At 38.6% G+C, this 26,591-nt stretch overlaps 1 protein-coding gene across 1 annotated transcript in view; it reads left to right on the forward strand.

Annotated features, from left to right (window-relative positions):
• Positions 1-711: 711 nt before the first annotated feature.
• Positions 712-26,591, forward strand: part of grb2b (growth factor receptor-bound protein 2b) — a 50,117-nt gene continuing 24,237 nt past the window's right edge. The window contains exons 1-2 of the mRNA XM_056240867.1: positions 712-865; positions 1,983-2,288. Coding sequence (XP_056096842.1) covers positions 2,211-2,288 — 78 coding nt within the window. The 5' untranslated portion in view covers positions 712-865; positions 1,983-2,210. The remainder of the gene's footprint in view (positions 866-1,982; positions 2,289-26,591) is intronic.

A 26,591-nucleotide genomic window follows, 5' to 3' on the forward strand; every position in this document is an offset into this window, starting at 1 on the left:
TCTTGTGTATTTCAATTGTGTAAAATGAAATGTAAATGTAAAAAGTGCACTTTTGATAATCTGTTGTGATTTTAGTACTAAGAGTTTTGAAAATGTACCAATTGCTTGTGAAAATTGTGCCAAAAACTGTATGTAAACGTGATGTAAATGCTTTAACCTGATGCCATACACAGACATATCCCACACACTGGTAGTAAAAAAACATAATTTTGGTCTTGTTACTTATTCTCATGTAATAGCCAATGTTGAATATTATTTGTGCGTGCCTGTGTGTGTGTGTCCTGGTAAACCCTATTATGGGGACAAAATGTTCCCCATAAAGATGATGATATCCAAAATCCTTGTCCTTGTTGAGACATTTATTGGCCCCCATGAGGAAAACAGCTTAAATCATATAGTGATATTTTTTTTAATATACTACTAATAATAATACACTATTTGATCCTTAAAGTTATCTGAATAAGTGAAGATGATGCAGTTTCAGGCCATGTGGTAAAAAGCAATGGTCTAAACTTCTGAGCATTCACAACCAACACAACGTCAGGCACTATAGAATATATGTATTCACTGTCATGTTAAAACGCTCTTGATATTTTACCAAAGGATGGCGCTATGCCGCAGCCAATTGAGCATTATTGTAAAAGTGTGTAATGACACAACTCGTCCACTAGGGGCAGGCGGAAGCTGCACATGCTGTATCGAGGAGGAAACGGAAATAAACAGAAAAATACAGCAATTTTTCACCATTTCAACTCGGGCGAGGTACAAGAGCTCAACCTCAGCAACGATCAAAGACCAATAGGAGTGGATTCTAGGTTCATTAAAACGAGAGAGCGAGTATTGGCCCTTACAGTTGTTTACAAGAGTGAGTATATGAAACTTCAGTTTTTCTCTGACTGCCAGCGTCAGGTTTTTTTTTTTACGTTAACATGGCCAAAGGCCATAAGGCCTGTGTGCTTTACTATACATGATCAATATTCGCTATCATTTATGGTTATGAAACCATCGCTTTTATGCTTCTAGACATGTTGACAAAAAGTCGACAAATGAAACTCAGTCTCGTGTGTTGATGTAAAGCTGCTTTACGGGATTTATAAACTAGAACCTTCGGAACTGTACAGTTACTGAAATTATTGATGTTTCATCTATTATTATTTAAACGATACACAGTTGAATAGTAATACTTCAGAAACTTGAACATAATAGACAGTGAAAGTGAGTTTTATATTGTGTTACTCTATGCATAATTGTAAACAATATCAAGCATAGCAGTTTTACAATTAATATATATTTTATTTGAATGTTGTAAACATTGTGTTATTCTATTATATGATGCTAAACGTTTCGATATTTATACAGTCAGACAACAATACGTCAGTGTCAAATGCTGCCTGTTGATTTCCAATTCTCTGCAAGATGTCAATATGAATAAAATGTACAATAACATGCTTTAGATAGAATCCACAGCGGTTCCATTTCCGGTGTCATTTACGCAATTTTCTCCGCAAGAAATATCATATCGTTAACATTACAGCTGGTTTGCATAGCTGTGTTTACGTTTCGACTTATGTCTGCGCAATCCTTGATATTTGCTCACAGGTTTAAACGAATATTATTCTGTGCACGTTCTATAGCAATATGACGTTATCGAGCCTTGGGTTCTCCAACGCTGAGAAATTCCGAACGTTTATTGGTCGAACTCTAGACGGAGCGAAGCCAATTGGGTGTTGACGTCCCTTCTAGGGCTTTTGATTGGCCGACTCCTCTTCGACGCGCTAATCTGATTGGACGGTCCGCTATGCTCGCGGTGCGTTATTGGCCGCTTGAGACGTCAAGCAGACGGGTTTCCTTCCTCTTTATGGGGAGCATTTGCTTTTTAATGCCAGTTGTATCGTGGGGCGCGGCCCATTGAACAATCTAGAACACTAGATCAACACTCTCCTATCTGATTTTCTGAGTGTAAGAGTGTATTTTGTTTACAGGTTTCTCGCCGTGATCTTTATGTGAGGATCGCGACGGGAGGAGAGACGCGGGGCTGAGGCTGAGAGAGAGGCAGGTGGACATCCTTGTGTCTTCTTGGATCTGTGCTCATCATCGCTATTGAGATCTCATTGTCTGGTCCTCTGGTCCACAACAGGGATATAAACTGCATCAGGAGGCATTTTCCACTGCTTTATACCCAACCACACAGGTGTCCGTCAGGCTGAATCATGGAGGCCATTGCCAAGTATGATTTCAAAGCAACTGCAGATGATGAGCTGAGTTTTAAACGTGGGGAAATATTGAAGGTAAGGCAAGATTATTTAATGTGTATTGTTGTTTATTAATATAAATCCACATGAGCGTGTAGTTATGGCAGTTTTATCTCAATCAGGATGTCTATTATTTCCTCATTATTAATGAACTACTGAAACAACAGTTTACACAGGTTAGCCTATATTGGATCTGCATTAATTGGTTGGTTAGTTATTAATTAGTTTTATTGTTAGATCTTCTATTCACATGCAAAGAAGTATTATTTGCCATTTAAATGAAATAGAATAGATGTTTATGGTATTGTAAAAAAGGCAGTGCTTTAAAAAATCTTAAGTAGAGATGTACCGATTAAGATTTTTTTCATGGGGAAAAAGCGATTCTTTTCTTTTTTTTACAAGCAAATGGGCCAATTCCTTCATGACTAACTTTTACTGTTACTTTGCTGACATTACAGCTTGCGATCTTAACCTCCTGTTCACAGACTTCGTAATATTTCCACACGGGTGAAATTTTTGGAAATGATTCCAATGCCGTTTGTGTGCATGGGTGTACTTCCAGAACACAGATCGGCCAAAGTAAAACAAATCAAAAACCCTCCCGGCTGGTTCCAATTGATGGTTGGTTGACCGGTGCATCTCTTATCTTATGATATTGTATATTTCAACATATTAGCACTGTCAATATGTGCACATTTTTGTGTATATGTACTTATTTAGCAGATGCTTTTATCTTGAGAGACTTGGAACGGAAAAATTGAAGGAATTTTTTAATAAATGAGTTGAAACTGAGGAGGCAAGTAGATATTTTACAGCGTTTGTAGGACGAATGAACAAAGAGAAAAAAGAGACATTTGTTGATTTCAGTGAGTAGTTCCTGTGCATTTCATGGTCATTATTTCCTCCCTTCTTATATCTGTTTTGTGATATCAGCGTAGTTTCATCCATCAAAACGGCAGCTTCTCCGAATGACTGAATGATCATGTACGCAAGCACATAATTTCTCTTTCCTCTTGCGTCTGAATGTTAATCTCAAGCGCAGCATCTGTTAATCCGGCCAGACCTCACAGATGTATGTCGCTGTCCAGCTTATGTAAAGCCGCGGTCTTTTGTTCACTCCCTAAGGAGAGTTCAAACCACCCCTCTTTGAGCTGGATTGCGTCATATCAGATGTGTGGAGGAAAGGGCTTGTACTCAAGTGCACGAAGATTTAAACGCAATCATTCTAATCCTTCAGGTTAAATTTGGGGGCATCTTTCGTGCATCATGCACGCATAAGCCTCTCATAAGCACGTCAACCGCATCATTCCTTTGATCTGATTACCTGAGACTATCATCAGGTCTTTGTCTTTGCGATGGGACGGCAAAGAGTCACTAAATGAACCACGTCCTGGAGTGGTAAGGAAGAAAACGGATCACATCGGGAAGGATTATGACATTGGTCTGTTCTTCTGTGGGCTTTTTTTTTCTCGACTTCAGATTATGTTGTTGGATAAAGCATGCAGAACAATAGGGTAATGATTCAACGAGGAATCATGTATGTTCGCGTGTGTGTTTTATATTGATTACATGCAGAGACCTGACATATTCCTTCTGTGGAATACAAAAAAAATATTTAGAAGAGTGGTTTTATCCAGTCAGTGAATGTCAATGGGGTCCAAAACAACATTGGACCCCATTGGCATTCATTCTATGAACAAAAAAAAGAAAGTCAGGCAGGTTTGGAATGATATGAGGTTGCGTAGCCTAAATTATGAGATAGTTTTCCATTTTTGGCTGAACTGTCCATTTAGTTTCACATGTTGTGTTTTGATATGCGTCAGGAAGAGTATTTTAGCGCACGTTAACATAAAATGTCTTCTTTTTTGCTGGTCATCAGTCACAATGACGCGTTGTCTGTAAAATAACCGAGTTTGCTCAATCTCATCAACAAACTGCAAGATATGTTTTCGGCCCTGTGTGTTAGAATGTTCTGGATCTTTCTGACAAGTTTTATTGATTTGTTTCTAGGCTAGTTCACACTACCCCGACAACCATTGCAGTTTGGTGTAATATTGTGCACAAACATTAAGTAGCCTAAGTTTCTTTACCATTGCAAACGTCATGAGTCTTGAGTAGAGCACTGACTGGCTCCAAATCTACCCACTTCCCACAATTCCTCCGTCATTTTTGCAGTCTGATGGAAGGAAAAAGGGGAAATCACCCATGTTCTGTAGATGTTCAGCGTTGTGTGTTCTATATAGTTCTGTGGAGTTGCTGGCCACTATGAACACACTGTGCGCATTTGTGAGTGCTTTCTTGTTTTGTTTTTTTCCATTTTGCATCTGTGATTTGATGAGGAAGTGATTCTTCGGAGTTTGCAAAAAATACACCATAAGTCAGCTAGGGTGCTAAAATGTCCACAGAGAGAGAGGTCCTCTTTATTGTCTGTCTGTCAGCATTTTATTTTATACTTGCTTTACATTTTGAGATGAAAATGGTGTTTGCATTATGCAAAAGTCACCACCACAATGCAACAGGGTTCTTGGTGGTTGTCAAGGTGATGCTTTGCAGCTGCTAAGGTCTTCTGAGTGGGTTTTAGAGCAATTGTTCTGTAAAGTCTTGGTGATGATTTCTGTGTTTTAGCAAATTGATTGGCTCCAACTTAAGTACCTGTTGATGGACATGTGCAGTTCACTTAAAGAACTTCTTGACTTCCTTATCTTTGAGCTCGTCAGCCTCTAATGTAGATGTGACGTATTACTAGAGTATAACATCGACATATCTGAAAACGGTGGTGATGTAGAAAACCCGCAGGTTATCTCTTGGCCCGTCGATCTATTCTAGACTGACCCTCATTACTGTACCCTGAATCGTCACAGACTGAGGTTTCAGTGGTGAACATGCTCAAGTCATTTTGTCTTGGTTTCTTTTCTGATGCAATAGCCCAATGAGCTTCATCCTAAAGTGTAGTTCACCTTGTATGGCTTGTTTTTAGTGGTCAGTGATCTATTTGGGTTTGCCAAAGGCCAATGCTGATATCATGAGAGCAGGGTGGCTGATAAATAATACGATTTAATGACAATAAATGAGAAATACAATAGCAAAATGTAAACACATTTATTTTTATACAATATTAAGCCACCATAAAAAAACAGAAACGCGTGTTCTGTATTATTACCAGAAGAACGTGCATTATATTCATTAACAAGGATGTCAGTAGATCTTGAAACTGGCTGGTAATCTCAAAATAACCAAACTGAATCATTTTGGCTGATATCAGAGTTTTATTTTGTCCTTTTTTCAGCACAGGGAATACAATGGACATTTGTGCTGTGCTACGTTCACACCGGAAGCGAATAGCGCGTCAGGAGCGAGTGATTTCAATGTTAAGTCAATGCAAAGACGCGTTACGCGCGTAAAAAATTCCTGCGGCGCGGTAGACGCGAATACGCCTCATTCGCGCGTCAAGTTCGCGCGAATTGAAGCATCTGGCGCGGAAGCGCGTTACGCGCGAATGATTTAGTTAGTGCTATTTGTGCATTCACGCGTTTGACGCGAATTCGCGTCTGCCGCCCGAGTTGAAAAATTTGAACTTCTGCGTCAATTCGCGCCGCGTTAACCAATCAGGAGCCTGCTTGCTGCTGTCACGTGGTGAAGTGAAAGTTTGTTATTTTAATAAATTATTTTGTAATATTACTAAAATGTCTGGTGTGGTTCTAATGCACAACAAAGCAAATCTTTCACATAAAAACTCGATTTTAATATATGAGAGATAGTACTCATGTTGTATTGAATGCTATTTATTCCATATCTATTTTAGATTATATGAAACATTATTATTTTAATGTAAAAACAACAAACACATAGTGTATAATAAATAAAAAAATCACAGGACAGGTTTCACTTTTGGAGGCTGGCTCCATTTATTATCAAATAAATGTGCGGGCGAGGGTGAACCTCGCGCCGGGCTGTAGAGCGCGGGCTCGTCAGGCAGCGACCACTCGAGGCCGAGGCTTTACACGGCCTACGGTGTCCTCGTCAGCGTCCTCACCGTTAGGTCCACCAAACCTAGCTCCTGGAACCCTCCGGAGGGTCTGGTGGACCCGAGTACAGCGACGATGTCCCCTACGCAGCTGTTTCTGCTCTCCAGAGCCTATACGAGCGGTGACTCTCTCGAATAATGCTAATGCTAATGCTCGATAAACATCTAAAAAGATGGCCGCCGACGGGTTTCGAAACTTTCGCCTCTGACGCGCGTAAATTTCGCTTCAAACTTTTGTTTTACGCGCGTCAATTTCGCCATTGACACGCGAATTAACACAAAGTGGTCAAGCGTCAAACTAGACGCGGTAGACGCGAATTTGACGCGCTATTCGCGTCCGGTGTGAACGTAGCATAGGCAGGTGTTTCAGCTTGTGATGGACACATATGTAGGAAACACTGTGAATAGATATAATACACCGCAGTGCATTATATCACTTTAAAGACACTTTCCTCTTGTGTATGAAGTTTGGTCCATTAGTCAAGAGGAGTAAGTGCATGTATTCAGACCCATTATTATGATAGTGCTATCATGCTTTTAACAGTGTTTTGAGCTTTAAGATGCCAAATATATCAGTATCCTCTTTGACTTACAGGAAAGCTTAGACGTTGTGACAGTGATCTCACACATTGACACATTCAAGTATTTAAAGTATGAAAGGTTTTTTTTTTGTAAATAAAGGGATTTTGCGGGGTTTTCGCTTGCTACCACAGTAAGAGGAACAACCTGGTTTTTCTTTTTTAATTTACTTCTAATTCATCTGCGAGACGAAAATAAAAAAGACAAAATGTAGTATCCTCTTCTCGTTTTGCTTTTGATAGCTGGTCGGCCTGCAGAATGATTTTCTTAAATGGACAACAATGGCTGTTTCTCTTGTAACATATTGCGGAATAAACATTGACTGGCTGATAGCTGTCGCTGAAAGGCCAAGCGTCTTTGAATTGACCTTTCATTCACTCTTAATTTTCCACATTGAGGCTGATTGGGAAGGACTGCTCCGTTTATGGGTCTGTCTCATCTTAGAAGCGATGGAGACGGAGTTCGTGAAAACATTTGCTCGAGGGTTCGTTGTCCCAGCTGACATGAACACGTTTGCAATGCTGTTGAAACATGCCATGTGCGCGTCTTCCTGGGATAGCAGCGCAGCTCTGAAATGAGTCATTATGCTCCAGACTCTTTATTCTAGGAATAACCATGAGCATTTTTTTCCAAAAGGAATGAAAAGGTTTTATTTCAGTACTCACGGGTGATTCAGAATACAATACAGTAGAGATAAAGGTTGTACCGCTAAGTTAAGTATTAACGTTCTGCATGTAACTTGTCTTGTGCGGCTTGTTGGGCGCGGCGAGAGTGGTTCAGTGGTTCATGTAGGTTGTCTACAAACCGGAAGGTTGGTGGTTCAATCCCCGGTTCCACCTGACCAAGTGTCGAGGTGTCCATGAGCAAGACACCTAACCCCAGCTGCTCCCGACGAGCTGGATGGTGCCTTGCATGGCTGACACCGCCATCGGTGAGTGAATGGGTGAATGTGAGGCAATATGTAAAGCGCTTTGGTGGCCATTGGTTCTGTGAAAGCGCTATATAAATGCAGTCCATTTACCATTTGTTAATAAGAAGTGTGTTACCCAATGTCTTGGCTTCGATTCCCAGGGAGTGCATGAACTGATAAAATGTATGCATGGAATGCAAGTCAATTTGGATAAAATCGCCTGCTAAATGTAAATGTAATGTTATTAGGTTTCATAAACATTTAGATTCACATTTTTGATTGACAAAATAAACATTAAAGGAGGAGGCACCTGAGCCATATCTGGAGACTAGAATAGCTTATATACCTGGGGTTGGGCTATTTTTGAGCCTACATGCACTGTAGCAACCCATCACATAAAAAAAAAACTGATCAGAATACCCTAGCAACGCCCTGGCAACCCTGCATGTCATGCATCCATTGAAACGCTTTCTCTAAAGAGATCAAAGACTCGCTTACTTGACAGTAAATCTATCAAAGGTAAGGTGTAACTGATAATCAGTTTGATTGATTTTATTGACACTTTTCTACTTAGTCAAACCAAAAATTATTCAGACATCAGATATAATTTTTGATATATTTTTTTACTCGTGGGTCAGACTGATCTCATGAAATGGCGTATGTATGACACGCCAATTCGTATTTCCATTTTTGGCGTGCTATCAACACGCATAATCGCTTTTCAGCGTGTTTATCAACGCCTTTGACTTAACGTTATATTACTGTATTATGTATATATAAATATATGACCTACCCCAACCCCGTCCCTAAACCTGCCCGTCACTGGGGTTAATACCATTTATGAGTCTTCTCCTACCATCCTAGGAAAAGAAATATCGCTCCACAGATGTAGATATAGATTTTGCTTCGTTTCACTCGGACATTTAATGGCGTACACATACACGCGGAATCACTCGGACATTTAATGGCGTAGACATACACGCAAAAGATTTCGGCGTGGACATACACGCGGATAACTCAAAATGCGTGTAGATAACACGCCACTTGACTTGAAAGTGGCGTGTATGTTTACGCAAAGTCATGATGTCATGTTGAGTGGGTGCAGGACACTATAGTTAATTTATGTAAGCGAGGATAGCAACATAAAGTAAACTGTGACATATTATACCCAAAAATTATACCAGACAGTAAAATGTATAAAAATTTGGGACCAAAAATTATTCAGACACTTTGACCTGACCATGTTTTGCTCTAGAGTTTTTTACTTCAATTGCTAATGCGACCTTTTTACACCACAGACTGAACAAAATTAAGCATTGCTTGGTAAATGGTTGACCTAAGTTGTTGGTATTATCTCATTGTGTACTTAAATTTAACAGCTGACAGCTATTCAACCTAATTCATTTGTGAGACAGTCTAACAGAAGGATGGCCAAAACCAGTGAAATATCAACTGATTCGAAAACTCTGAGTTCTTGTCATATAAACTATAGTGAATAAACTGTGATAATGTGAGAAATCTTGAAGGTGTCTGAATAAATTTTGGTTTGAATGTAGTAGTTACATCTGATAAATGACATCCACTCAGTGGTGAAGGAACTTATTTAATGCATCATTTGCTTAAATTATAATACTATTTTTATCATTATATTCATAATGCATGCTATGCTGTCTCTAATGACTGTATTTTTTTCCTGTTGGGCCAAAAAGCAGAAATAAAGCTATGATTAAGAACGTATTCTGCATGTATTTGTCATAATCTGTATCTGCTGTGATGATTGGTAAAACTGTCACTCTTTATAAAAAAATAATTTAAAAAAGCACAAGATCAGAGGATTTTAAACAGGACAGGTGTCAAAAGTCAGTCGTGGGTTTACTAATGAGTGGTTGCAGATGCTGTCTGTTGACCTGGCAGCAAAGTTTTTGTAGGTTTCATTTCATTCCTCCACATAGTTTCAGCTTCTCCCTTGTGAATTTCGGATCAGTTCAGCAGCTGTCATTCAGCGTCCCCTGCGTTTCACCTCTGACGACTTCATAAAGATGCTTTATGAACAGTGCGCTAATGTCTGTTATTTGCTTTTTACATAGTTTGTTTTATCAGTCTGGTACATTTGCCTCTAGCTGTGGAAATGAGGTGAAATTATCCTGGAAAATGTTAATAAATACAGTTTCCTAATGCTGTAATAAACTGACGCAATTTGCATTCATATCAATATAGCCTACATTTGTTTTTCCAAGAGGAGTTCTCTCTCTCTCTCTCTCTCTCTCTCTCTCTCTCTCTCTCTCTCTCTCTCTCTCTCTCTCTCTCTCTCTCTCTCTCTCTCTCTCTCTCTCTCTCTCTCTCTCTCTCTCTCTCTCTCTCTCTCTCTCTCTCTCTCTCTCTCTCTCTCGACACACGCTCTGATCTTTTGCTTGAGATGAGTCGGTAAAGACAGACATGATTTAACAGGCCCCTGCATCATTGCCCTCAGCCTTTAGTCAATCTGAATTTAGCATGTCAGCTATTAGACTGCATGGCTACCCTTTCAGTTCATCTGTTCTTGTCTCCTTTGCTACCAAGTCAGTCTCTGTTCACACTGACGGCAGTTTGCACTGACAAAACCAGAAGCTGTTGGTTTTTGATGAGAGTTGGCGAATTCTGGCAGCAGAGACCACTGGCGATGTGACAATTTTGAGTAGAATTCAACTTTATGTAAATAATACGCAGCAGCTACCAATGGGGGTTAAGACTAAGGTTGGATTGATACAAAAAATGTGGCTTCTGTGCGATACCAGCCTGTGGTACTAAATCGATACCTCAGGCAACAAATACGCAACAACAGATGTCTTGCGCAACTGATGAAGTTAAATACAATGCGTTAATAAAATACTATGACTTTCTTATTGACACTTCACTTATGTTTCTTCCTTTGTCATCTGATGGTCTTCTCACTAATGTTAATTTATATGTCATAATACATTTCATACTTGTTTATCATGAATAATTCAATTCCAAGGGTAGAAATTGACTTTTGTTCCTAATCCAAAAAATCTGGATTTAGTTTATAGACAATTTGGTTACACTTTTCTTAAAGGCTTTATATAATGTATTTTAATGCATTAATTATGCGTTCGTTGCAATGCATTGTATGGTCTCATGAATAATTGTAACCACAGTTATAAAACATAATAATAATTGAATCATTGTACACACCTTTATAAAATATAATGCATTAAAACACATCAAATAACCAATTTCATATGTAACAAGGAATCTGCAAATATTACAATGAATTTTAACTTTGGTTACAATTATTCATGAAACCATATAATGCTTTATAACATATGCATTATACATAAAGGCTTTAAGTAAAGTGTTATTGACAACAAGGATACTAAATGTTATAATACACAGATCAGATTCTGAAAATTGTTTAGTGCTTTACTCCATGCAACAGATAGCAAGCAGATAGTGGAGTTCACGTGATAGTGTTGCAGTTGGTTAATACAGGAACTTCTATTAGCAACGTGATTTTTAGTCACTGAGTTGCTTCAGGCTGCTCTTGGCGGCCTAAAGCTCATCATCATCATCATCATCATCATCTCAGAGGGAAATGGCAGCAGGCTTGTGGTTTCTTCCACCTGTTCTGGAGTTTTCTGCTGTGCCCTAGATCTGGAGGTGGGGGCAGTTACCTCCTTAACCCAGCAGCATCCTGAACACATCATTCCTGTACAGAGCAGGCCGTGTTGCAGGCAGGTTCAGCAGGTTTGGTGGGTGTCACAAATATGAAGTGAAACACATTTTGATATTTAATTTGAGCACTTTATAATGAAATAAAAAGCACTCGTTACAGCTTATGGAACGACTTCCGTTGTTTTTTGTTAGACGAGCATATTTTTTAAAGTGCCCGGATTATGCTATTGTAAAGGCTCCTGATTTTGTTTTGGAGTCAACTACAACAGGTTTACATGCATAAAAATAAAATAAAATAAAAACTTTCATTTTCTCATACACTGCACATTGCACATTCTCTACATTGCACATCACCACATTGTTCAATGATTCTCAAACCACTCAATGGATGAATCCGTCTCTCTAAATCCCTCCTTTCTGTGAGCTACTCTGATCTGATTGGCCAGACGGCCCAGTCTGCTGTGATTGGTCTGCCGCTTAAAGCGCATGTCGGAAGCTAACGCCTATTACCATAACTACATGCTTCAGCTCACTTCAGGCTTCCTCAGCGATTGCACACTGTAAAGACCGTAACAATGACATCGTTCAATATCAATCCGAGCGTGAGTCTGATGAAACTGTTAGGGGGGTAACAATTATAAGACCCAAGACCAAATATGATGGTGCTAGCCAACTCTACCTTACACAAAATCATACACCAATTATACCATTTAGCAAGGGCATGTATTACATCATTGTCACTCCCGATTGGCTAAGAGAACATAAAAACCTAAACAATTTTACACATATGGGCAGATTTGGGTGCCTTTTTGCCATTAGTAAAGAGCCTGAGCTCATTATTATCAGTCCAGTCAACCAAAACATGATGATAAAACATTCACTCCTCAGAAAGAAAGGCAGATAATGGGCAACTTGCTCCCTAGAGAAATATGCTGGAGAAAATACATTTATGACAACAGGTAGAATTATGTAGAGCTTGATCATCCGACTGTCCAGCGAAGGGCCATATACGTCCACAACACTTTTAGGAATCCTCCATGACCTTTCCTACTGATCCCAGAGAAAGAGACAAGCGGCCTCCTAGCCTACGTGCCGGGTCCCAAGGGCAAGATTGGAATGCACCTAAAAGAAGCTGGTTACTTACATCAACATGCATTAAAAGTATAATTTCACTAGCACAAAGAATATAGAAATTATTATGTGATAATGCATATACTTGATTATTGATTTTTATAAGAGTAATATATAAGCATTTAAAAGGATATATGAATATAGATATATATTGAAGAGACAAGGGATTTTGACCAACCCTTCAAAACATTTGCAGAACTTATTCAACCCGAAACTCCACCGCAAGGATGACTTGAGCAAGACGTTTCTCAATGAAACGCTACTCAGTTTGATGTACAGATGTTAATTCCTCACTATCAGCATTAACAAGTGTATGTCCATCAATCAACAAACACGTGTGTATTTCTAAATTATTGCGGTGCACATGCGGGAACTAACTATATCAATAACCGTGCATATGTTAGCCGAGCACTAAAGTGAATGACTGATGTAAAATTAAAGTTTGCAAAACAAATCTTGTTCCATCCTTCATCATTACTCAAAGTAGTCAGAACGACAGACAATCTGCATTTATAGAAACTATTTTAGGTAATGGTTGTTCACAGCTGCTAAGCAGACCTATTTCAGCAAGACAGTAATAACATGAGTTAGCGGAGACCTACACAATATAAAACACCAAATTTGACTGATCTGGACAAAATGGGCTTTCAATAAAACAAATATGAAATCGCTGCTACCTGACAAGAGAAAACAGAGAAAACATAATTAAATAAATGAATATTTATACCAAGTTTTATACATAATTTTTTTTAATCACATTTACTACAACTTCTTTACTGCCAATTATCCAGTCACATTTTATATCTCCAATCTTTTTTGTAGTTGTTGATAAAAGACATAGATTTCTAACGTATGCTGAGGGTTTGAAGCCAATGGCAGGTCATTTATAGGGATAGGCTTGTGTAAACTCTTAGGCTGATTGCTTGCTCAATGACAGCAACAGCTCAGTGGTTTTACCTTGATTTTATCTGTAATCAATAGAGGGGCTCTTCAAACTGATGGCGAGGCTGTGGCCTTGTGACCTACTCTAATTTAAACGTCTCTTCCTCTACCGTGTGTGAGCAGAGCTGGATGCGTCTTGTTGAAATGCGTCATTTTAGTTGAGTCAGGACGGGCTGCTCGCAAGCCACTTAAATTTGTTGGAAGGATTTTATGCCACTAAGCTTTTCTTGTAAATTAGATAATGCATTTTGGCTTTGTCAAATACGTGCAGTTAAAAAACCTAATTCAACCAAAAACTTCACAAAAAAAAATCGTACAGTGGGTAGATATACACTTGCGTCCATCCAGCTGTAAATGCGGCCAAAAAAGGAAACAACAGTGCAACTTTTCCAGCTCTTTGATGACAGTGTGCCTGTCGTCTGTTGGTATTGTTTGTGATGTTACGAGTAAAATAGAAAATAAATCCACATCTGTTGGCATGTGTTTGTGTAGTAAGATGTAGCTTTTATAAAATATAACTATAGGTTGTGGGCTATAACTAAGGAAGGGCCATTATATTAAATATTTGTGATGTATCATTCAACATTTTGTTGGTGATATAAAATAAACCAATATTTTCACATTTAATACTTTTTTACTTGGCTCTGTAAGTTATTTAAGTCCTCAGCATTTGACTAATTTAAATTTTTCTATATGCGAGCTGGGATACGTCATTGGTCTGGTCTTGTTAGAATGTGATCATGGAACTAAACGCTTTGCAAACGTAAGCCCAGCTTCACTCCAAAGGTGCACACTTCTAAGAAATCCCCCTGAAGTGACTCGTGACTGACAGGTTCTCCACTTCAGCTACTAATACTGAAGTTTGCTTATTACTGATCAACCTCTTAGAAAGAAACTGTTACTAGTGGAAACTGTCATGTACGATTACTTTTTTCTGGTACGCAGTCGGATTGTCCTCACTTCCCCTCAGACTGCGTCTTAAAATGTAATAAAGGGGAATGAAAAGTCGCCTCCTTCGGCTTAATGGAAGTTCTGAATCTTCATCCCTGAATGCCAAACTTGCGTTTAAACTATTCATCGCCTATATTGCGAAGAGCAGAAGCGAAAGATAAGGATATTAAGTAGTTGAGTGGCATTGGACTGAGAAAATGTGGCTTACGCAAAAACTCCAACCCATGTCTAAAAAAAAAAGTCCTTAATGTTTAAAATAATGTTGAGGTTAAGGACAGGAAAGGGGTGAGCTGATGAAATGTTAATGTGTTCATGCATAAGGCAGTTAATGTGGCCATCTGTCCTGTAATTGAAAAGAGCTGTCCGACCGTTCATTACAGGCACGAATATGTTCAATTTTTAATGACAAAGGACAGAATTAGTCTTGTCTGTTTTAGCAGCCATCACAAAGATTCAGATTTGTTTTAGATAATTTAGGTTGTTTTCGTCTAAACTTCTAAATTCTAAATGTAGGGCTTGAAAGCGAACTGACAGAAAAAAAGATTGAAAATGAATGAGGTGTTTGGGACCTTGAATGTTAAGCAGAATTAACGCTTTAGCATGAAAATATGCAACAAGTGCCTTAAGGAACTTTTTTTTTGCGTGGAATAATGTGCACTGCTTATTGATTTAATTAACTGAGTAATATTTTCAGTTAATATTTGAGTGAATTCGATATAGTATTTAGATGCCACACTTCAAAGTTCTAAATTTAAATACGCCATTTAAAGTAGTGCCCTAAATTATTGTGTATGGAATATTATGTGTATATGGAATACAGAAGGTTTTTACAAACTCTAATGTCGCAGCTGTAAAATAGAAACATAGATGCAAATAATTTTCACATGTTTGGTAGAGCTGCTTTTGACCAAATAATATTAGCAATTAAAGACGTATTATTTTCTCGTATTATTCCTTGAGCCATTGTATTTTGAAAATGCTTGTTATAGCAAAGACATGCTGTATTCTAATTTACATATTGTTTTAAAAAAAATCAAGCATATTTAGACAAAGTTGACTCTAGCCATGTTTCCATCCACTTGTCAAGCGAATTATCTGAAGTTCGGTAAAAAAACTCATGCGAATAAAGCTGGTGAAAGTGTGTTTCCATCAAACGGCTTTAAAGCGGATAAAAACCTCTGCGTAATGACGTCACATGCTGTTTTGCGATCAAATTGGTATATCGAATTGATTTGAGACATGTTAAGGTGTTTTTACATTTATTTTCTCACCGAATTGCACAACATTTCAAGCCAACATTTGCGAACAAAGTTTTACTGGGCAAAATGGATCGCGCCATAATAACGTTTCCATCCGCGTTTATCGCATAAGCCGTATATCGATCAAGATAAAATCCGATGAGACCGATCGTATTTCATTTGAGTCGATATTCATGAAATTCAATCGAATTTTACTGTTTCCATAAGGCATTTTTCATTCGATATCACTTAATGCGGATAAAAACGTGTGGATGGAAACATAGCTTCTCCTGATTCTCTGCGTCATCTTGCTTTGTATGTATTATCAGCTGCTTCATGTAACTTTGCTGTTGGCATCTTTTGTAGAGGAGTTCAAACACCCCCCCCCCCCCCCCCCCCCCCCCCTTCAGGCATTAATCGCATCAAAGCTGTAATGTGTAAAGCCCTGTTTTCTGCATTTTTCCAAGAATAACTTTTAGCTTTCCAAATCGATTTTTATAGACCCAAAGCTGAAAATAAACCTAAAAGCTGACTGTCAGTTTAAGAAAAACTCTTCATCAGTTCTTGTCATAGTCGATAAGCATCATGTGGATGTTAAAGTTGGTTTTTGATCAGATTAACTCTTCCTACTCTGTTTTGCCATTTTAAATCAGGCATATGTTTGGTAAAAAAAACTTGTTTTGTTACTTCCGTTCAACAGACTTCTCCACTGGTCTGGTTAACTTACAGACCGCACATGACCACACTGTGTTCTCTGAAGCAGACATGCAGTGATGACATTATGTGTGAATGTCTTACGACAGCTCAAGTTGAGAGATGATCACTGAGGCACTTTGTTAATGTCCATTTCTGTAATATAATAATCACACATTTGGTAGCAGTTTTTGTGGCACTTGCTAAATTATATATACCGCCACGCTGATGATTTGAATGTAGTTTGTATATCTTATCAGTGCAAAACACTTATTAGTTTGGTTTACACTGGAACAATCAGAATTTGTCGAGCCCTTTGAACTTCCCATTTTTTTGCGTAGGCTGTTATAGTGTTCGACTAACCTTCCTTTAAGAAGCTGATATACTGACCATCGATTGTATAATTAGAATTTTAGATCGTTTAATCTTTGGTGGATTAAGTGTCATTAAGTGGCTGTTATAATATGATGTCAGTGTTTTCATAAAGCTCTCAGATTTTTCCAAAAATCGACTGGAAATTTTCAGCAACGTCTTGTGGTTTTGAATCACACTGCCAGTAGAAAGGAGGAACTCGTCTAGTTTAGACGCACATCAGCTGAGCGGTCTAAACATGCACATAATTAAATCTAGCGCTTTTGAAACTTTAATAAGATTCCCTTGCACATCCATCAAAGGGCTTTCTATTACAACATGCTTTTCATGCCAAATTAAAGTAGTTTTTTCATTTAATTTTTATAATTCAAAATCTAGTATTGTGGTCATAATATTTTCCCCTCTATCTGTAATTTCCAGGTCTGAAGAAATCATGATAGAAATGTTTGTGGTAAATAGGATGTCAGTTTACCATAATCGATCTGTGATGGAAAGACCTTGAAGTTGTCTGAAGTTGCACTGTTATGCATTTTATAATATTTAAGTGGGGTTTGCGGTTTTAGATTTCCTGTTTTAGAGGAGTGTAATGTGTATTTAAGACAGCCGTCCCTAGTGGAAGGTGGATTGGAGGATGGTTTTTGAGGGAATTTGAGCTAGGTTATTGAAGCACTGCTTGAGCGCACTGAAACTCTGTCCTCATTGATAAAGAGGAGAGTAACACTTCTAGTTTTTAGACTGCTTTTATTTCCTGTTTCTTTTCTGCTCTGAACCATATTTGCTTTAATAAACACCTTTTTGGACTGCAACATCGCTCCCGTGTTTACATCTTGGTGTGATATTCTGCTCAGGTCCCTATCACATGTTCGTCATTTAAATTGATATCTAATAATCGATTGATCGTTAACTGAACCTCTTAAATCTGAAGTGGGTCCGTTTACACGACAATTAAAAACGTAAAACTTTTTGTGCGTTTTGGCCGTTCGATTACACGACATCAGCGTTCTGGGTGCCAGAAAAACGCAAACTTTTGAAAACGGGTTTCAAAGTGCTCGTTTTAGAAAATGGTCTCCGTATAAACAACAAAAACGCAAATCTCTCAAGACAAGGACGTCATGCACATGCGTATTAAGTGTTCAATCTTCAGTGTTTCATCGCCATCTAATGGCCTGGCAGCAGAATACAGAGTTTTAGTCGTTTTCGCGGATCCTTGTGAATGGGGATCGTTTTGACAATGGTGTCATCTGTACGCAGAAAACTCAAAGGAAAAACGTCTCTGTTTTAAGCATATCGTTGTCGTGTAAACGTAGCCTACGTTATCATGTTACTTACAACCACTTGCTTAACCGACACAGAAAATGTGTCATTTTAAAACTTAGAAGCTTGGCTTTAGTTTAGTGCATAGGGAATATGACCATCACTTAAAGCAGCACTAAGTAGGAATTCCGTTTTTGTCAAACAGCGACCCCTAGAGTCGCTGTGGAGTACTCGTACTGTCGTGAATAGCACTCACGCAGAGATGGCTCTGCACTCACGGCCGGATCCACCTCCCCCTGTACACTGGTACCTGTTCAGTAGGATGGATGCTGTAACGAGTGGAAATAAGGTATGGCCCCTTTAAGAGCTGCGTGCGCCCAACACCACATGTATACGGCGCCGGGTTATTTCTGTTTGATGCTCATTTTATCAGAATTTTATCAGATCTGTTTTTTGCCGTAAAGCAATTCGTTACCTCGCGAGACCTGATATCACACGATACTTCCTAACACTGAGGCCGGCGGCCCGCCGGCCCAAAGTTGCAAGGGTGGTTTTGCAGCTCACAGGCACCAGGGGCGTGCGAGACGACCACCATTCAACACGAAATCAGTAATATAAACATTACAATGACTCCAAAGCTGTTCGGTTAAGGTAAAAAAGTTACTTAGTTCATCTTTAACAAGTGCTTTTAAATTAGCTGACATATTAGAAGTGCTCTATTTTCATAGCGTGAAAAAATAACTGCTTTACATGAAAACTTGATCTGTAAAGTCATCGTAAATTACAGCTAGACTTGTCATTGTTTAAAAAGGTCTCAACTAGCTGAACACAACAAGCATATTTTAGTTAGAGACCAAACTATACCAAGTATTTGTATGAAAAAGCACCACTGGCACACGTGTAAACTGGTGTAAACACACGATGCTTTAGCACCACTTTTTTGTTTGTAACTTTGCAAAACATTAGTAAACCATAGTAGATCACATTTCTTTATTTAGAGCAGGAGGTCTCGAGCGAGGCCAAACAAAACATTTAGACAATGCGTAGATCACGGAGTGACATGACGCACTGCTTGGCTGAAGCTATAGGACTTCTGGGATCCAATCGGAGTAGGGATGGCCCGATACTGGCATCGGGGATCGGGCCGATACTGGCCTAATATACTCGTACTCATAAAAATTCGCCGATACCACGCACCGATACCACGTACATTTTGTAAAACGAAACTGGCCGCCGCGAGTGCTTTGTCGAGGTGAACTGAGGCATAGGAAAGTATAATGTCGGCGGTTTGGGCTCATTTCAAGATAAGGGATGATGACAACAGCAAGGCAGACTGTGAGTTATGTTCAGCTAAGGTGTCGAGAGGAGGGAAAGAAAGTACATCGTTAAACACCAGCAATCTAATTAAACATCTGAAGACGCATCATAGATCTGATGGCCGAGCGTGCGCGCGGGCGGTAATGCACTCACTCTGTGTGTGCGGGTTACGGGAGAATAAAACGATTCGCGGGACTCCCGCAAACTAGAAATATCTATGAATAAAACATAAAAACTAAAAGATTTTTATTCATCTCTTGCAGAAAAGCAACAAGAACAACTACAACAAAATAGAAACGATTTACAGGCCAGAGTTTTCTATTCATAACATGGTTACAGCGTTGAGCGATGTAGCCAATCGCAGACATATGTGTTGATTTCTGGAACGCAATGGCCAATCAGAAGCATTTAAGATAGACTCCCCTCACCGCTCAAAACGGACTTTTTTGTTCAGTGCTGAATTCTGTATGCGGGCAAATCCTCTAATTATAACAAACAAAGTGTGGATATTATGAAAGATTGATTGTGCAGTCAGCTTCATTGATAATAACAGAGATGTGTGAGATCGCGATGGACTGTCAGCTTTTAGGATTTATTAAGGGAGCGCACTTTGCGTGCATTCAGTCATGCCAGACCATGCACGCAGTAGCCTGCTTGCTTTAATGTTAAATTAACAGTGGTTTGTGTGTTAATACATTTATTATTTTACTAATTTTTATTTATTTTTAGACTTGTTAAAACAAGCAGAGAAGAAAATAAAAACAGTCTTCTAACCTGTGTTCTAAAATAGTCGTCTTCTTTTCTGGGAGCCTATTACTTTTGCGGTAGAAATATCGGTATCGGTACTCGGTATCGGCAAGTACACAAATGTAAATACTCGTACTCGTATCTGTTTGGAAAAAAATGGTATCGGGCCATCCCTAAATCGGAGGGGTTAATTGTGTTAACAATTGGGTTTTTGGGCCCAAAAATTGTGGCAACCGTGAATGAAAGACAAGAAATATTTGATTTCTCTTCAGACTGATGTTATATATCCACCAATAGTTTTAGAGATTTTTGAAGGTCTAAAATCCATATTTTTGTAAGGCACAGCAAGCCAGTGCTTTGCTTATAAATGTGTGAGACGAGACGACTATAAATGTTAGCAGTTTTATGTGGAATCTGTAAAATATGTATGATGTTCTCCATTGGACGGTCAGTGACGCATCCTTTGTACTCCTCGTCATCTTCCTGACCCAGGCGTTCTGGGAAACCGCATCAGCCTGAAGGGGGACCGAGCGCGTGCAACGGCTCCATGGTGACATCAGCATGTGAGCTTGCAACCGGCTTTAACGCTACTTTGTTCTCACTTCCTGTTGGGTACAGCTTCCACCCCCAGCAGTTTCCTGTATCCGCAGAGCTGCAGTGGAGTGCGTGCGGCAAACATTGAGCAGTCTGATTCTACTCTAGCGTCACTGTCTAATAATCACTCTTAAAAACCTGTCCCGTCCTGCTTCAGACTCTGTAAGCGTACTTGCTAGGAATTTGGGGTTTTTTTTTCTGATATCCTTCAGATATTTTTGGGCTTTCGTGTTTGAGTTGTTCATCGCTCTCTGTTGGTAATCAATCTTATTAATTGTGTGGCACATATAATCAGATTCCTTTTGCAGCACTTAAATTCTTAAATTAGGTCAAATTTGTGTAGAACTTCAAACTAAATGAATAACATATTTATTTTTGATTGTACCTTGTAGAATAGTGATACAGCAAAGTTTTGTATTAAGGATTCATAATTGATATTCAGTTATATATTTCAAATCATAATGTAATTTTTAAAGGGACTCATATGGATGAAAAAAATAAATGGACTTATATGGATGAATAAAAATAAAGAAAAAAATCAAATGTATTAAAATTGACAAAGAAATGTATTTAGTAAAATGTATAAACAAGATGACATAAGTTTAAAATAATTGAAGACCATAAGTTAATTTTGAAGTGAACAAAAACAATTTAAAAAAAAGTGGTGTTAAATGATTTTGTTTATTATTATTCATTTCATATTCATTCAAATCCAATTTTAAATAGAAATTTTAAATAAATACAGAATAAAAGAATTTAAATGAGTATTAAGGAAAGAATCGTATAAATGTATCAGTTGTACAGTCATTTACAGTACAATATTTAATGCCAAAACTGCATTGATAAAAGCATATTATTGGCAAATATTTGTCAGTTGGAGGTTGATTTCTGTCATTTAAAATTTTATGATTCATATTTCAGCTGTCACACTTTCTCCATCAGCCATTGAAAAAGCCATATCGGTTGAGCACCAGTCTTTATATTACACTCTTTACATTCAGTGTTATTGTGTGTTTACTCTCTCTTTAATATTTTGTCTGTGACGCATGACAAGCTCCTGTGTGAGCATTGCATTAGCAAAAGCCTCACTTGTTTGCTGAAATGATGCCGTGTATGTTGTGCACAGTTACCTCGCCATGCTTCAAATGAAACTACAAGCAGACATATGGAGAAGAGTGAGTTGTAGGTGACAGATGATGAGGCTGCCCTCGTCAGGGCCGTTGAAAGCAGAACAGCAGTGTTATCAGCAGGAAGGGTCTTTACGGACTGAGTCATTGTGGCTAGACGTCCATTGTAAGCGGTTAAGGTGACTCAATAGGCAACTCATCAGAAGCTACGGCCAGTCTGAGCCTTAGGTTAGGTTGAAAATATGACTAAAAAACACCTAAGAGATTACCTTTCCATCCTTTCTTTTCCTTTTAGTAATTTTCTTCACGTTATTTTATGTCCCGTTGACATAATTGGTCTTTAAGATGGTCTTGAAGGGATAGTTCACCCCAAAACTGCAGTGCAAGCTTCCTGTCGCAGAATGACCCCATTAAAAAAATAACAACTGCAAAAAAACTATACTTTTAAATGGGTTTAAACGTGACTTGTCAATTTATTTGTTATGTGATATATAAAGTGGGTTTCTGCTTTTTAGACTCTATCTTAAATGTTACTATGTTTCTCCAAATACAAATTCCTGTTATTTGTATGGAAGAGATGATGCAATAGGAAAACAAACTCATTGAACATGGTATTTAAATGGCAGAACCAAAGAGGGACCAGCAACATTTGAAGAATCCAATTTCGGATGATTACAGTAGCAAGTATTGAACAAGGTGGCTAAGATCACAATCCCGTGTGGGCTGAGCTCATTAAAACCGCCTCCTAAAGCAGGGATTAACACGGCCCGTCACTTCTTGATCACTTTGGCTTGTTAAGAGCGTCCTTGCTAATGCCTGTCTCACTCTCTCTGCCTCTGGATTAGAGACATGTCCTGTCCATAAACTGTTTGTCACTTACTGTGATCACAGACTTCTGCTCATGTGACATCAAGGACACGGTTACATAACAGCACAATCCATGATTTATAATTCACGGATGGGCAAGCAGAAAGACTTAGTCAACCTATGGAGCTAAATAGGTTTGATTTGAGTGGAACAGATTAAAGTATAGTTCAGATCACCGGTCCTTACATGTGCCATGTGTCCTGTTCACTTACTGTCTTCATGTAAATGATGACACCCTTTCTCGTTAAGATTTATGTTTGTCTGACAAGAAAACAAGGAAGAAATCTAGAGATACATTGATATTAAAAGCAGATACTGAACATTTTGTTATGCCCCATACTAAAATGATATGTTGTATTTTGTGTAAAGATAAACAAATAAAATTAAGGGGCCGTTTACACGACTCTGTTTTCAACTAAAAACTATGGCTGTACGATTTGGGTATAAAATCTAATTGCGATTTTCTAATTAAAATTGTGATTTAAAATGTTTTTTTTTTTTTTTTACAAATGATAAAAAAATAAAAAGTGTGTGTGTGAGAACACCTGGTTTGTTGGGCTGCAAAATTTGACCCAACATTTTATGCTTATACTAATTTATATGACTTATACTTATTAATATGACTAATAATTATTATTATTGCTAAGTACAAATATTAAATATTACTATTGTGATAACATTTTCATTATTAAAAATTAAAAATAGAGTATTTAAGAATAAATATTATAATAAGAAAATAATATTTATATTTTATGAAAAACTGCTGGGTAACCTGTTAACATGCAAGGCAGCCTATGACCATAAATCATTAAAAAGGTCCAAGGATTTATTATAAAACAGTATTATTATTATTATAAATCTGTGACAATAATTTCTTAATTTTCTTATTTCTTTTTGTCAGGAGGTTTGCAAAATCAAAACCGAGTCCATATCTTTAATATGAAATATGAAGCTCTTATGCATATTCTCCATTGTTGCGGCTCCTCTCTTCCCAGTCTGTCAGTAACGCTCTGTTTACTTCCTGTCTCTATGAAGCCCCTCCTTCTGAAAAGCACACTGTGCTCTGATTGGTCGGCTGGATCAGTGTGCATCGACTGTGGGGGGGGGAAACAAATGGATTCTCATATCAATTTCTTTAGAGAAAAGTATTATTTTTTCCTATTTTAAAATCACAGCCTTTGCGATTTCATAACACTTGGCCAAATCGTGATTTCGGTTTGATTTCGAGTAATCGTGCAGCCCAGTTTTAGTCATTCATTTACACGATGACAATGATGTTTCGGGGGCCTGAAAACTGTTAAAACTGGTTTCAAAGTGCAAGTTTTTTAAAAACTATACTGTTATCGTCTCCATTTAAACTACAAAAACACGAATTTGTGAAAACGGTGACGTCATGCGCATGCGTATTAAGAGTTAAGTCTAGAGGTGCATAGTGTTTCTTTACAAAGTGACATCGCCAACTACTGGCCTGGCAGCAGAACACTGCGTTTTTAGTCGTTTTCACTGATCCGTGTGAACAGGGATCATCTCTAGAAAAGTCCCTTTCATTAAGGGAAGGACATGAGCCATTACCATAGAGACTTGTGGGGCTCTTCGTTTGGTTTATTTTCAGGAACACAATTCTAACAGACTTCATTAATCCCTGAAATATGATGAAATGGATTCTCTGAGCACAAGTGCAAGCGAGCTGTATTTAACGAGCAATCAGAAGTCCCAGCGGGAGAGCTGTGAATCAGGATGAAAATGATTTCTGTTGATTGACTTCTGCGGCTCCCTGTCTCCGATTGCTGAGCCCTGTTGTGAATGAAAACGTCAAATGCTGTTTTAAATCCTCATCTCCATTCAGTGTTTCCATTTGAGCATTTCTGCGTGAATGTTTTCCCCAGGGTCAGCAGAAATGGCATCGCATGCAAATCCAAATGTAACAATGCCACTTAACTGCAATCAAACCCTGGAAATGACTGTAATTTGTGGTGGCGTGACCTAGCCCTCCTCATCTGTAGGGATAATTAAGCGCAGTGACATCACGTCTGATCGAGTGCTGAGTCCGTGAACGTTCTGGATGAAAAGGACTCTTGGGAGTAATGAGCACAATAAGGACTCTTTGCTCCCATAATGAGGTCAAACTTTCTAATTACCATCTAGCTTAAACGGGCTTTAAATGGGTTTTAATTTGTCTTACTACCTGCTAGGGGTGTGACGAGATCTCGTGCCACGAGATCTCGCGAGACTAAATATGACGAGATTTCTCGTCGAGTGAAAAAGCTGTCTCGCGATATCGCCATGAATATTTCACTGCTACACTCACATTCGCCTAAACTATCGTTTTGTTGTTTTTATAAAAAAAATAAAAACCATTATAAACTAATGTGAAAGTCTGCTCTGCTCATCCAGCACGAATTGCTGTTGCAATCAGTGCAGCACGAATCCCAGTTCACTGATCGCGTGATGATGGCGGAGCGGAGGATTCGTTGCGCAACAGACTAAACGTCTGATAAATGTCTTATCTTCTAGAATATGCGCGCTCAGCACCACTGCTCCCTATACGCGCGGTCACGAATTTGTAAGTGAAAGTAAAACACAAGCTCCCTGATGTGCATTGCGCACAAATTAGGCTGCATACATACAATAGTCCGTCTCCCAATACCCATCTCTGGACTGTTTATTTGCGGCTATGGTCTCTGTTTGCACTGCGAATATTGAGAGAGCACTGTAACGTATAAAGGACAACAGACAAGGGAGGCTCCGTTTCTGAACTTATAATCGGAACGCTGTAGAGACAAACGCACCAGCCTCGTTTCTCTCTACCCGGCCTTTTCCGAACTCACTGCATTAACCCTATAACTGCCGGTGCAAAATAAAACAGCAATTTCACAACAATTATAAAGAGTCTGTGTGCTAGCTTTGATTATGGTTGCACTTATTGTTTGCACTTAATAAGACTAAGAGAAAACTGTTATTTATTTTTGTTATTTATACTGTTTTTATTTCTCTGTTAAATGTATGTAAAGGAGTTCAGTTAGAAGGTCCCACACAGCCTCAATCAGAAGTTCTGAAAACTCTTACATGTACAGTAAGGTCTGAAGAGACTCATGTGAAATCATACAGAAGAAAAGCCAGTCAATAAAAACCTTTTACAGTGCTTGAATATTGTTTTATTTCAATGCATTTGATAATTCATACTCATAAAGTAGACCTGAAATGACATGCATTAGAAGATTATTAGTTAAAACATTGAAAAATGCACCTGCATACTATTTTTCCAGTCATAAATTTTGTCATTGAGGATTTCTGAAAAATTGTGCAAAAATCTCGTCTCGTCTCGTTCTCGTGAACCCAATCTCGTGTCTCGTCTCGTCTCGTGAGATAAGCGTCTCGTCACACCCCTACTACCTGCAGTTGTATGTGGCATTTTGAAACGTCTCAACAATAAAATGCTCCCATCAAAAGTGCCAGACCTTGTAGAACTGTGCTCCTTGATCCTTACAGATTAAGATTCGGCTTCTCACGATTACTTGATGCGTTTAATTCGTCGTCAGATTGTTCGGTTACCAATGCAATGGTATAGTGAGTGACAGCCCTAATCGAGATGTTTCTCTCCATTCCTCTTTCTTCAGCGTCGCAGATCAGATTCTCTGGTGGATGTGGCTTGTTTTGGTTTGGAAGGGTTGTGGTGTTCAGATTGGGTCAGGTGAAGGAGCAAGATGCCACATGTTTATTGTCTCTAGAGCCCCTTTCACACAGAGATCCCAAAGAATACACTGGTAATGTGTCCCGGGATTGTTTGATTTTGGTTCATTCACACTGCCAGTGATTTTCTGGAATCTGTGCGTGCGTTCACACACATCCCGTAAAGACGTGTGACATCAGGATGTGACGCGTAATGTCTCCGCAGCGTCTTAAGTTTGCTTATGATCTGCG

The sequence above is a fragment of the Rhinichthys klamathensis genome, unplaced genomic scaffold (genome assembly GCF_029890125.1).
Source record: "Rhinichthys klamathensis goyatoka isolate OS25496 unplaced genomic scaffold, OSU_Roscu_1.1 h1tg000616l_1, whole genome shotgun sequence".
NCBI lineage: Eukaryota > Metazoa > Chordata > Actinopteri > Cypriniformes > Leuciscidae > Rhinichthys > Rhinichthys klamathensis.